The sequence below is a fragment of the Orycteropus afer genome, unplaced genomic scaffold (genome assembly GCF_000298275.1).
Source record: "Orycteropus afer afer isolate SDZICR_OR568_19922 unplaced genomic scaffold, OryAfe1.0 scaffold00094, whole genome shotgun sequence".
NCBI lineage: Eukaryota > Metazoa > Chordata > Mammalia > Tubulidentata > Orycteropodidae > Orycteropus > Orycteropus afer.
In genome coordinates, this window is record NW_006921681.1 from 9695038 (window position 1) to 9708580 (window position 13543).

The 13543-nt window shown below is 39.1% G+C and overlaps 1 protein-coding gene across 1 annotated transcript in view; it reads left to right on the top strand.

Annotated features, from left to right (window-relative positions):
* Nucleotides 1-13543, top strand: part of VPS13D (vacuolar protein sorting 13 homolog D) — a 435877-nt gene that overhangs the window by 152833 nt on the left and 269501 nt on the right. The window contains exons 32-36 of the mRNA XM_007942672.2: nucleotides 4680-4835; nucleotides 6036-6246; nucleotides 6953-7027; nucleotides 8074-8280; nucleotides 9867-9956. Of these exons, the coding sequence (XP_007940863.1) occupies nucleotides 4680-4835; nucleotides 6036-6246; nucleotides 6953-7027; nucleotides 8074-8280; nucleotides 9867-9956 (739 nt within the window). The remainder of the gene's footprint in view (nucleotides 1-4679; nucleotides 4836-6035; nucleotides 6247-6952; nucleotides 7028-8073; nucleotides 8281-9866; nucleotides 9957-13543) is intronic.

Genomic DNA, 13543 nt, shown 5'->3' on the forward strand with positions numbered 1-13543 from the left:
AGTCCCACCAGCAGTGTATGAGAGTCCCAATCTCTCCACAACCTCGCCAGCATTTGTTATTTTCTGTCTTGTTGAACTTTGATACTAGTGCTGGAGCATCTCTCATAAATTTTTAAAACTTTTCATTATAGAAAATTTCAGTTATATATAAAGTAAACAGTGTAGTCCACCACTGGCGTATCAGTTAGTTATACTGTGGTGGCTTGCATGCTGCTGTGATGCTGGAAGCTATGGCACCAGTATTTTAAATACCAGCAGGGTCACCATGGTGGACAGATTTCAGTGGTGTGTTCAGAGTAAGACAGACTTAGGAAGAAGGAGCTAGCAATCTACTTCTAAAACAATTGGCCAGTGAAAACCTTGTGAATAGCAGGGGAACATTGTCTGATATAGTGCCAGAAGATGAGCTCCTCAGGTTGGAAGGCACTCAGAATACAACTGAATGAATAGAAGATTTCAAAGGGTGGCTTGAGAAGACAAAGTAAAGTATTATAATGAAATGTACAAATACTTAGAGTTAGAAAACCAAAAGGGAAGAATATGCTCAGCATTTCTACAGGTGAAAGAACTGAAAAAGTTTAAGCCCTGAGTTGCAATATTGAAGGATTCTGTGGTCAAAATACTGAATGATGCAGGAAGCATCAAAAGAAGATGGAAGGTATACAGAATCACTGTACCAAAAAAATTTGTTCATTGTTCAGCCATTTCAGGTGGTAGCATATGATCAAGGAACAATGGTATTGAAGAAAGACATTCAAGCTGTGCTGAAGGCATTGGAGAAAAATCTTCAGGAACTGACAATACCAGTTGAAATGTTTCAATAAATGGATGCACCACTGGAAGTGTTCACTTGTCTATGCCAAGAAATTTAGAAGAACTGGCCAACCAACTGGGAGAGATTGATAGTTGTGCCCATTCCAAAGAATTCTGAAATTACTGAATAATATCATTAATGTCACATACAAGTAAAATTATAATGAACATAATTCAAAATGGTTATAGCAGTCAGTATATTGAAAGGGAACTGCCAGAAATTTAAGCTGGATTCAGAAGAGGATGTAGAATGAGGGATATCACTGCTGATGTGAGATGGATCTTGTCTGAAAGCAAAGAATACCAGTTTTATTGATTATGCAAAAGCATTTAATTGTGCTCATGAGGAACCTGTACATAGACCAAGGGGCAGTTGTTCAAATAGAACAAGGGGATACTGCCTGGTTTAAAATCAGTAAAGATGCATGTCAGGTTTGTATCCTGTCATCATACTTATTCAATCTATATCTGAGCAGGTGATCCCAGAAGCTGTACTACATGAAGAAAAATGTGGCATCAGGATTGGAGGAAGACTCATTAACAACTTGCAATATGCAGAAGACACAACCTTGTTTGCTGAAAGTGAAGAGGACTTGAACCACTTACTGATGATGATTAAAGACTGCAGTCTTCAGTATGTATTACACCTCAATGTAAAGAAAACAAAAATCCTCACAACTGGACTGCTAAAGAGACAGGGAGGTGGCATCTTCTGACCGTCTTTAAATACACAAGAGGAAGACAGAGTCACCATTGGGAGGCCAGTGCCTATTACTATGAGGCCAGATATGCTGCCACCTTCCAACCCACTTACTAGCCTTGACACCAATTGTCCCTTCTGCGGCACCCACGCCTCTTAGCTGGATTTGATAATTCGCTACAGTGGCCATACAGAACTCAGAGATTATGGGGTTTATTAGGGAAGGCAACAGGCTACAACTCAAGTTCAGGAACATATTCAGGATACAGTTCTTCTATCAGGACAGTTTCTCCTCTTCCGTGCCCTTAGATACGCCTCTCTGGCCATTGGCCTCTCGGCCTGGCCTCTGTCTCTGTGGGCCAAGTAAGCCTAACATTCTGTTCTGTGCCTCTTGGTTCCACTGCAGCCATCTTTCAGCCAAGCATCTCTCTCAGCTGGGCATTTCTCTCAGCCAGCAGTGAGATTTCTTCCTAGAAAGGGCTCATTTTAAGCCTGGCAGAGTGGCAAAACTAACCAATCCCAACATCACAGTTCTACACACTTGAGAGAGAGTGAACTTTCCCAGAAGATTACTTCCTGCTGCCCCAATAGAAATACCCCAGGTGGATGACTTTAACAATCAGAAGTTTAAAAGCAGCTACTCAGTTGCTCATGGAAAATTCCACCACAGAGTTAATTGCCAGTCTCATTATAAGAAATAACTTCTACCAGCAGCTCAGCCAAGTTAAGACATATTTGAATGGTCCCACCCAGTAATCCTGTGGGAGTTAGAAAGACTATGACTAGAGAAGCCATACCATGCAACTCACTATACCTCATGGACCAATAAGGAACATCATAATATATGGAGAGATGATCGAAGCTGTTAATGTTTTCATTTTACTTGGATCAACCCATGCCCACTAAAGCGGCAGTAAAGAAATCAAATGATGTATTGCATTGGGCAGATCTGTTGCAAAAGACCTCTTGAAAGTGTTGAAAAGCAAAGATGTCACTATGAGGTAGGATTGTAGGGTGTGAGACTTTTAAGCCTCTTGATACCCTTTGCTAAACTATCTTTCCTAGAGGCGAACCACGGTACATGCCCTTGGCAGTGGATGAGAGACCCGCTTCATCTTCACAATATTTATTTCAGCATTTGTCATGGTTCTTGTGATTATGCAGGGCTGATTGCTTCTGAGATAATCTCTTTGTCTCTTTTTTCCTGACTCTTCCAGAATTAGGTTTTTGTTTTGTTTTTATCTTTGTTTTATGATTTGAGTGAATGTTTCCAGAGTGTGGTAGTTAAGGATGTTTTCAACGTGATTGGGCCTTGTTGAATGTCTGGGCAGCTGGATGTAGTTACTGTCCTTGGTGAGACTGGCAGTCAGTTCCATGGTAGAATCTACTGGAGCATCTGAGTAGCTGCTTTAGGGATGTGATCTGCTTCTGGGATATAAGAAGCATTTGAGGAAGGTCTCTAGCTTTTTGGCACACTTGAACCCTGCATGTAGCTGAGTCTTCATTCAGTAGCCTGCGATGCTCTGCTGATCTTGGGACTTTCAGGGGATTTGAATTAATGGTCTGTTGTGTAGTTTGGTAACATAGGGATGGTGCCTTTTTACTTGTCAACCTTGGGTTTGTCAGCCTCAGCAGCCAGCAGCTGCCTGAGTGAAGAAAGCCTCCAGCTTCAGTGGGCCATAAGTCAGAGGCAGAGCTTAAGCCCAAGGTCAAGGGGCTTTCAACTAGCCCCTAGAGCCCTGCACTTTGAACCTGGACTTCTAGCCTCCAAAACTGTAAGAGAATAAACTCTTGTTTTTAAAGTCATCCCATTTGTGGTATATTTCTGTCAGAGTGGGACTTGGTAACCAAAACAAAGAGCAAATTGGTTTTCCACATTTTGTTTTGTGACATTGATCGCCATCACCACAAACAGCACTCTTCCCATTGCCTCCTTGTGTTTACTGTTTCTATTCATCCTTCTTTTCTATCCCTTCCTGCCTTTGAGCTTTGTTCCTGGGCAAATGCTGCCCTTTTGATGCTGTATGGTCAATTGTTCTAAGGAGTGCCTACCTCCCTGGTGTTATTCTTCACATTGTAGGCCTGTCTATCATTTGACTGAAAGATGAGCCACACAGCAGGTGGTTGGGAGTGGGTGAGGGGTGAGTTTGGTTGCAGGCTTAAAGGGTGTCTATGGACCATAGTCTTGGGAGTAGGGATTCCACCAGTCTCTATCAGATCAGTAGGCCTGGTCATTTTTATTATTTTGAGTTTTATTTCACATTTTTATCTCACTCTGTTCCCCTTTTCAGAGTGATCAGCCAGTAGCCAGGCACCATCAAGTTCATCTGGCCTCAGGATCATGGAGGCTGGGGTTCATGTAGTCCATCAGTTCTCTGACTAATTGTTTCATTGGGTGTTTGATTTTCTTCACTCTTCTTTGCTCTAGATGAAGAGAGACCAATAGCTGCACCTTAGATGGCTGCACACAAACTTTTAAGACCCCAGTTACTACTTACTAAAGTAGGATGTAGCCCATTGTCTTTGTGGGCTGGTATGCCATTTGACCTTTGTGTTCCCCCAAGACTGTGATTCTAAGTCCCCAGGCCCAGCAACTCATTCCCTCAAGGTGTTTGGCTATGAAGAAGCTTTCATAATTTTGCCCTCTGTATGCTGTATTATATTCCTGGGTATCTTTGCAGCACATATAAATATATATGTAGAAATATCCTCTCTATATATTCGTAAGCATAGTCCCCTTCTCACCCCTGTTCATTTTGCATATCTGTCTATATAGCTGCTCATAGATCATTGCTACTACCATGATTGCAGGATTGTGTGTGTAATAGTATTTACCTCTGTTGCCTTTTACTCTTGTGCTCCTCCCAGTGTCTTCCTCTGCCTTGATCATTTTGTGCTGACCTCTCCCTTATTGTATATTGCCTTTCCCTTCACCCAAGTTAATATGTGTCTACCCTCTAGTTAGTGATTTACCTCCCTTTACCTCTCCCCGCCCCCTGCCCTGGTAATCTTAAAGAATGTTTCTTTCTCTGTGTGTAAATCTTTATTGACTTTTTATGGTAGTGGGCTTATACAAAATATGTACTTTAGTTATTGATTGATTTCACTCAGCATAATGTCCTCCAGGTTCATCCAGACATTAATTCTTGCTGTATTTCATTTCTAGGTGTTTTCATGTCGACTAGGGAGTGAGCATGATACAGCTCTTTCAATTGTTGATCCAGTACAAATTCAGGTGGAGCTGGTGGGGAATTCTTCTTATCAAAATAGTTCAGGATTGATGGATGCATTCAATAGTGAAGATTTTCCACCTATCTTAGAGGTAATGTTGAAAAAACTGTATAGCATGTTGATACATTCAAACACTTTGCTGTGTGGGTATTACTTCTTTGCTCTGAGCCCAGCAACATTTTAGTTTTTCAGCAAATGCAAATGAAATATGACATTGTCTTTGTTCTAGAAGATCTTTGCAATCTTATAGAGGGTAGAAGACATCTTAATCGTCTGGTAGAATCTTGAAGTTTCAAAAAATTTACAGGAAGCAGAATTTGACATAAATAGTATTGACTGTGAGTAGAACTAAACGTGAGGTAAGTCTCGGAAGCAGGGTATGTAAATAAGCAGAGAGGAAGAGGGAGAGCATTCTACATTGTGAAGAGGCAAAGCTAGGGGCAGATATAGTTCAGCATACATGAAACCATGTAAAGTCTGACTAGAACAAAGGAGTGTGCAGAGAAGTAAGGAGAATGTATGGTGAGGCAGGGAAGATGAAGCCAGGCAAAGAAATCTTAACAATTTGGTGTTTTATTTCGTAGATAGGACCCTAGGATATTGAGAGAGAGAAAAGGCATTCTGATTTTTGGTCTGTGGGTTTTCTCACAGTAAAAAGGAAAAAGTAAATAAATGAAATGCTGTGTCCAAATTTTCCAACAGTCATCCGAGAGCCGCCATTTTTAGAGTGGTCTTTTCCTGGTGTCTTGGACTGCCTATACCAACAGTAGCTCTTTTGCTAGACTCTGAAGAAGACTGGATTTCAGGGAATATTACAGTGGAACTGGACTCACTCTTGGATTATATTTGAATAACAAATAGCTAAGTTTTGTTGGTTGGTCAGGTGGTTTCATAGATTTGAAAAATCAAATAGATCAAAGCAAAATGATGAACAAGATGTTGCTAATCGTGTGTCCAGTCTACCCAGAACCTTCTCTGCTCCTTTTCTTTAGTACTTGTATGAAAACCATCCCACTGAAGTGTTAATTGCTCTAGTAATTTTCCTAGCTTAATTTTTTTTTTTATTTGGTGCAGTTTTGTGACTATTTCAACTCATAGCTGGACACTTTGCCTCATCTTTATTAGTGCTTAATTTCGAGATACTTGTAATCTTCTAAATGAGAAATTTGGTGTAGTCTCAGTTTAACTTACAGAATTAGAATTTGAAATAAGAATTACATCTGTAAGAGGTGTGGAAGCAAGGACAAATACAACTTAAAAAAAAATGACCACCTTTTTAAAATTTTCTTAGATTCAATTACAAGCCCTGGATATCAGACTCTCCTATAATGATGTTCAGCTGTTTCTTGCCATTGCAAAGTCCATCCCAGAGCAAGCCAGTGCTGCAGTGCCAGACTCAGTGGCTTTGGAGACTGACTCCATTAGCAGTCATCTTCCTGGTTCAGCTTGTGTCAGCAAGGAAATCAGAGAAGGAATGAGACGTACCTTAGATCCAGTCTTGGGTAGGTGTTTAGTTATAAAACTCAATCTGCCTCGTAAAAACCAAAACCAAACTTACTGCTAGCAAGTCAGACCCGACTCATAGCGACCCCTCCTTGGATTTCCGACGTGGTATCACTATGGAAGTAGACTGCCCACCTTTCCTTCTGAGGAGTGGCTGGTAGGTTTGAACTGCCAGCCTTCTGGTTAATAGTCAAATGCCTTAGGCACTACACCACCAGAGCTCCCCCAATCTTCCTCATAGCTCTTCCTTTTTAACTTTTAAGGTTACCTTTGGCACAATTAAATTGTTCAAAGTATAATTGTATGTCATTAAGTATAATTTAAGTCATAAGTATGACTCTCTAATTGTTTTTTTTAATTTAGAACAAACAAAACACTGCAATCCAACTGGTCTATCCTGTGCTATTTTTCCTAACTTATATGATAATGCTAAGGTTTAGTTTTAAACTTTGAGAATTTTCTTCCAAAGATATGTGGATAATGCTAAGTTTTAGTTTTAAGCTTTTTAAACTACAGTTTACATAAGGGAAAGATTCTTGAAATCAGGGTACACTTAGTATAAAAATGGGAGGCCATTTTTGCCTACAGAAAATGGAATGTTTTAGTAACTAGTTTCTGAATTTTATTGTATTTTTCCAAAGTAGTCTGAGGAATATTTTATATAAAATCATTTATAAAAACTATGTACCTTTTTTTTTTCCTTAGAGTTACAACTAGCTAGACTGCAAGAACTGGGATTCAGCATGGATGATTGTCGCAGAGCTCTTTTGTTGTGTCAAGGTAATATGAATGAGGATTTCCATTATTTACTGTTTTCATTTCTGATATTAGTAACTTTGTCTTCTCTTTTTCCCTTGATTAGCCTAGCTAGAGGTTTATCAGTGTTATTGATCTTTTCAATGAATTAGTTTTTGGGTTCTTTTTTTTTCTTTTCAATTTAATTAAATTTTTTTTTTCCTTCATTAAGAATTCTTTAAATAATAAGATAATAATAAAAAATAATTTTTATAGAACCTTTATTACATGCCAAGCTTTGTTCTGAGAACTTTTCATGAACTCATTCATTTCTTTCTCACATCTGTCCTATAAGTGGGAGCTGTAGGACACAGAGAGATTAAGTAACTTGCCCAAGATCCAACAGCTAATCAGTGCACAATTAGCATCTTGCTTCAAAGCCCATTCTATAACCCCTTACCAATGTTCCATGCATAGTCCTATGCACTGGCCTTTGGTAATTTATAAGTATGGGATTATGTTGCTATTCACTATTCTTTTTTTGGCTTTAGCAATCTGGTTATGTTCAAGGGGCTATTATTTAATAATTTTACTCTATACACACAGAATTCCCATAATTGCTCTCTGTTCTCAAAGAATTTGCGATTTGGTTGAGAAGACAAATTATACACCCAGTAAGAAATTTGAAAACAATTACAGCAGCCTAGCAATATATGCAAAACTGCAAGCGAAGATCAAGTACTTAAGTACCAAGTGGCTTAAGTACTTTTCCAAGAACCTAGAATTTGGATTCTTTCCTTCCCTTTTCTCGCCTGTCGACAGATGGCATAGTAAAGGAGGGATGGTTTCCTGGGGGCATTTTGAGCCAGATCATGAAAGGTGTGGTACCATGAATGGAAGATACACAGCAAAGAGGGCCTTGTTGCTTAAAAGGAGAATTCTTCTTACGCTAGTTTTAGTCTTTCCTTTCTTTCTTAGTCTAGAGGTCAAGGCCAGTAGATCCTATAGACTTTGTTTCTCTGTTTCCTATGTGATTTGCTGGAGTAGCTGTGGGAACTGGCTGAACTGATCACCTTTTAATTTCTTTGAAGGCCAATTAAAAAAGGCAGCGACTTGGTTGTTTAAGAACGCTGAGCCTCTGAAGTCTCTTTCCCTGGCCTCTAACAGCCGAGATAGCCAGGGGACTGTGCCAGCACAGTTGATCTCTGGAGTGGAGATTAAAGCAGAGAGTGTGTGCATCTGTTTTATTGATGACTGCATGGATTGTGATGTTCCTCTCGCTGAGCTCACATTTTCCCGTGAGTATTTTCCTGATTTTCACATTCATCTTGAATATTTGCAGTGATTGCTGAATTATTTAGGGCCTGTCTTTTATGTTACTCATGCTCTCCTCCAGTTAGTAGTATGAGTGAAATTTAGATAAAGATTTTACATATGTTTTTCATTATGCAGGTTTTAAAGAAATTTATATTTATTTGCCATATGTGGCCTTCAGCCTACAGTTGGGGAGTAATAGAAATTGTCATTGATGAAATTTCTGTTATATTAACAGCTCTGTCTACATAATTCCTGAGCTCTTCATTTTGCTTATCTTTTCATGTATCTAAAGATTATATTGCATCCTGTTACTAAAGGCGTTTAAAAGATAAGTTCAGAAAATAATGTTTCTATCATATTCCTCTCTTGAAAATAATAAATCAGTATCTTATTAAAAAGCTCCCCTCCCTTGGGTCAGGTAAGAAGTGAGACACTGGTCATATGAGAGAGGTACTTCAGCTGGGTGGGGAGCAGGGTGGAAATAACACATCCTCAGGCTCATCGTGGCAGGCAGGGTTAGAATGAGGCTTCTGAGGAGAATAAATAGAACTGTTACTGCTGTGTTGACTTTTATTTTTCCATTGTTTTGGTTTGGGACTTTAAATCCAACTGTTGCCCATTGTGTGGGCTTTTCTTTTTCCTTACATTTATAGACACAGCAAGGGTCCCTTGATTGAAAATTACAACTGGAATGTTGACTACTTCTATGAGTATCTTTTTTATAGAGACTATGTAGATTCTTTTTTGTTTAATTTTGTGGTAATCTTAAAGTTTTGAGCTAATATTTGTTGTTGTTGTTGTTATATGCCGTTGAGTCGGACCCGACTCATAGCGACCCCTCCTTGGGTTTCCGACGCGGTATCACTACGGAAGTAGATTGCCCCATCTTCCTTCCGAGGAGTGGCTGGTGAGTTTGAACCGCCAACCTTCTGGTTAGCAGTCAAGTGCCTTAGGCACTACGCTACCAGAGCTCCTGAGGGCACTTATCAGGGCACAAATGCTTTTATTACCCTGCCTTCTTTTCAGATAATCGGGTGAAAAATGGAGATGATATCATTTTTGAATGTTTCCTCAGGCTTTGGGTAAAGCTGGGTACCCAGAGCTATGACTAGGGAGAGGCAAAGGAGGTAGTTGCCTCAATCATAGTGTTTAAGAGCATGCCAATCAATTCAATAATCAAGATGATTAATATTTTAATTTTTTCAAAAAACCCATCATGAACAAAATATTAAAATTCTGTGTGTTTTCCTGTGAGACAATGAATATTAGATATGACTAACATCTCTGGTAGCATAGTGGCTAAGACAGTTGCCTGCTAACCAGACGGCTGGCGGTTCAAACCCACCAGCCACTCCTCGGAAGGAAGGTTGGGCAATCCTACTTCCATAGTGATACTGCCTCGGAAACCCAAGGAGGGGTCGCCATGAGTCGGTTTTGACTCAACGGCACATAACAACAACAACAACAACAACAACAGCTCTCTGTCACCTTTAATGCAACTTGTCTGCAAAAGTCTGTTTTGGGTGGCCCTGCCCTGCTGCTACACTAAGATTGGCTTACATTACAGGTCTGAATTTTCTTCAGCATGTGAGAACTAGTCCTGAAGGCTATGCCCACTTCACCCTTTCTGGAGATTACTATAACCGTGCCCTATCAGGTCAGTATAAAGCATATATTATTGTGGGATTTAAAAAATAAACTTAAATGGTTGCCTGGGTCCAGAGCTACATAAATTTTACATGTGGAAAGGGAGTAGGATAGGGAAGGATTAAAAGCAAGTAACTATGGAATCACAAAAGACAGACGCTTAATTTTTCTAAAAACTTATCTGATATGTTGCAAGTGAATTATTTTAAAAGAACATTTCATACTTACTTCTTTTTGATCTTAGAGTTTGGCTCATTCCAGAATATAATGTTGCACAATAGCAGGGGACCCTTTGCTTGGCCCTGATTTTTAGTAGCTAAATTTCAAGGAAGATTTATGTCTAGTGAACATCTTAAACTTCAGGTCTTCTCACACTCCATATTGAACTTATTTCATTAGAAGTGTTACTGAGTCAGTGATAATGTTTAATCTTTCTTGCCCATCCCTTAGGACAATCATAGTTGTTGATAGAGTAAGGTATTTTTTTGAGACGTAAAACCTGGATATTTTATAAACTTTTTTTCAGGACTGTTTCCTAAAAACAGGACAGGTTGACATTCAGGATCGTTGTATATAACAGGGCCAAGCAGTTTGAGCTGTGAAGTTCTTTGCTTTAAGAAATTTAAAGAAATCCCCATCAGAATTCTTAGTAGGTGTGGGCAGAGTAAAAAGAGCTGTGTGGTACAGTCTAAGGCTAAAGCCTGAGTGATTGCTCCCTTTGATTTCAATGAGAAATTAAGCCTCATTTGTTTTACTGTTGCTCATTGTTCAAGAGTTCATGTCACATTTAATTTTATATGTTGCTTAACATTTCCCATTTCTGTTCCAGATACACTTAAAGGTAACACCCTTATTTCCTAATTGTTCAAAATGTTTAACGTCAGAATAATGACCCAAATCTTGCTAGTTGAGAGAAACTCTTGCAGGGCATATGGTAGCTATTTTTCTGAGAATCATTTATTTTCTCAGACTAAATATTGCTTACTTTGAAAGTTGCATGAACACATTTAGGTCACTAAGTGAGACATGATGTGAGGGGACTAATGCACTTACTTTATGCTGCATGTTGGGTTGAATTTGGGTGGGTGAATCAGATGTTCTGTGGCTAATTGAGAGAATATACTTAGAAATTAATTAAAAATTACCTGGTAAAAAGTTGAGTCTTTAAAACACAGTGAGATACCATTTTACTCCAACAGATTGTCAAAAATTAAGTGGGATTGTACTAAGTATAGTATACAAAGTATGATAGAATTTTGCAAGACCAACAGTTTAGTCATTGCAAATACCTTTTTTTCAACAACATAAAAAGCAGCTATACATGTGAGCCTTACCAGATGAAATACACAGAAATCAAATCAGCTACATTTGTGGAAAGAGGCAATGAAGAAGCTCAATACCATCAGTCAGACCAAGGCCGGAAGTTGGCAATGGAACAGACCATCAACTGCTTATATGCAAGTTCAAATTGAAGCTAAAAAAAAATTAAAATAAGTCCACGAAAGCCAAAATACGACCTTGATGATATGCTACCTGAATTTAGAGACTATCTGTAGAATAGATTTGACGCATTGAACACCAGTGACCAAAGGAAGACCAGACTAGCTGTGGGATGACATCAAGAACATCATACATGGAGACGTCTGGTAAGATGGAGGAATAGGCAGACAAGTGACATAGACCCTCTTCAACAAAGAAAAGAAAAACCAATTGACAGAGATAAAGAAGATAATCCTGGAGCCCTGAGCTTTGAAAGGAACTCTACAGAAGTGGATAGGCACCAACAAGTGGAAAAACCTGATCAAAAACAGTGAGTACAGAGATAGTCGGAGCTGCAGAGTGTCAGCTACTCTGACAGGACCAACAGCCTGAATATTTCCAAGTGGTATTGGAAATACCAATTGAGAATTGACCTAAAGATCAACCCTGGTCACCAAGGGCTGCAGGGACGACTGCGCTGGTAGTCTTTGACTAGAAAGGGAAACAGCAAGGAGGGAGACAACCTGAGCTGTTGACTTTCTACTGTCCAGAGGGTGCAGCCGTTTTGATTGTTTACATGCAGCAGCCATTTTGTATATTTAAAGTGACTGAGGGTGCAGCCATTTTGAATCTTTACAAGTGGCGGCCATTTTAGATATTTAAAGTACCAAAGGTGTAGCCATTTTGAATCTTTTCAAGCAGCAGCCATTTTGGATATTTAAAGTGACCGAGGGTGCAGCCATTTTGAATCTTTACAAGTGGCAACCATTTTGGATTTTAAAGTGATAGCATTCTCATTCGGATTCCAGGGACCTAAGACTAGTCTCTGTTTGCCAAGGTCAGCAGGGACATACAAGAGGCTGACAACAGGAAAGGAGACAGGTGGTATGTGTATAAGTGCTGTCAACTAATGCACTGAGGAGCACAGCACAGTATCCTGCTTGCGTAAATAACATACAAACAAAACAAAATGAAAATCATGGGCAAGTCACTGCAACATACAATCACCAATTAAACATAAACAAAAAAATTTCACAATGCCTCGGAGACAAAAGAGCATTACAATCTACACAAAGAAGCAAGATAAAGCAGGAGAAACAAGGGACCAAGATACAGACCCAAAACACATCCCTGAGGAAGAGGCAGCATTGGAACTCCTGCATAAGGAATTCAAAATAATTGCATTCAGGTATCTTCAGAGGATTGAGAGACAGATCAAGGAAAACACAGAAAAAACCCTAGAACAATTTCAAAAGACAATACAAGAACAAAATGACAAAATAAATGGAAAATAAGAAATGAAACAAAATATACAGATAGAAATCCAGAAGATTTATACAAATTGTCAGAAATAGATAACACATTGAAAGGGCAAAGGAGTAGAATTGATGCAATGGAAGATAGAATTAATGAGATTGAAGACAAATACCTGAATACTTCTTTGGAAAGGGATAAATCAGAAAAAAGATCAAGACAAAATGAAGAAAGCCTAAGGTTCATGAGGGATATCATCAAAAGGAATAACCTATGTGTCATTGGAATTCCAGAACAGGAAGAGAAAAATAAAACCACTGAGAAAATTGTCCAAGATTTGTTGGAAGAGAACTTCCCTGGTATGATGAAAGATGAGAATATATCCATTCGGGAAGTCCAACAAACCCCAAACAGGATAGACCCCAAAAGAAAATCACCAAAACATATCATCATCAAACTCACCAAAACCAAAGATAAAGAATCCTAAAAACAGCATGGGAAAAATGAAAAGTTACCTACAGGGGGCAACCCATAAGACTAAGCTTGGATTTTTCGGTAGAAGGCAATGGACTGGTATGTATAAAACCCTGCAAGAGAAAAATTTCCAACCGAGAATTATGTACTCAGCAAAATTGTCCCTCAAATATGATGGTGAAACTAGGACATTTCCAGATAAGTAGAAGTTAAGGGTATCTGTTAAAACCAGACCAACCTTACAAGAGATGCTAAAGGGAGCCCTTCAGACAGAGAAGCAACAATGGCCAACAATAACTGACCATTAACACACATGATGATATAACCCAGAAACTAACCCAGCTATGGAAGTATCCAAAGTAAATAAGCCTACAAGATTGTAAACAGGGA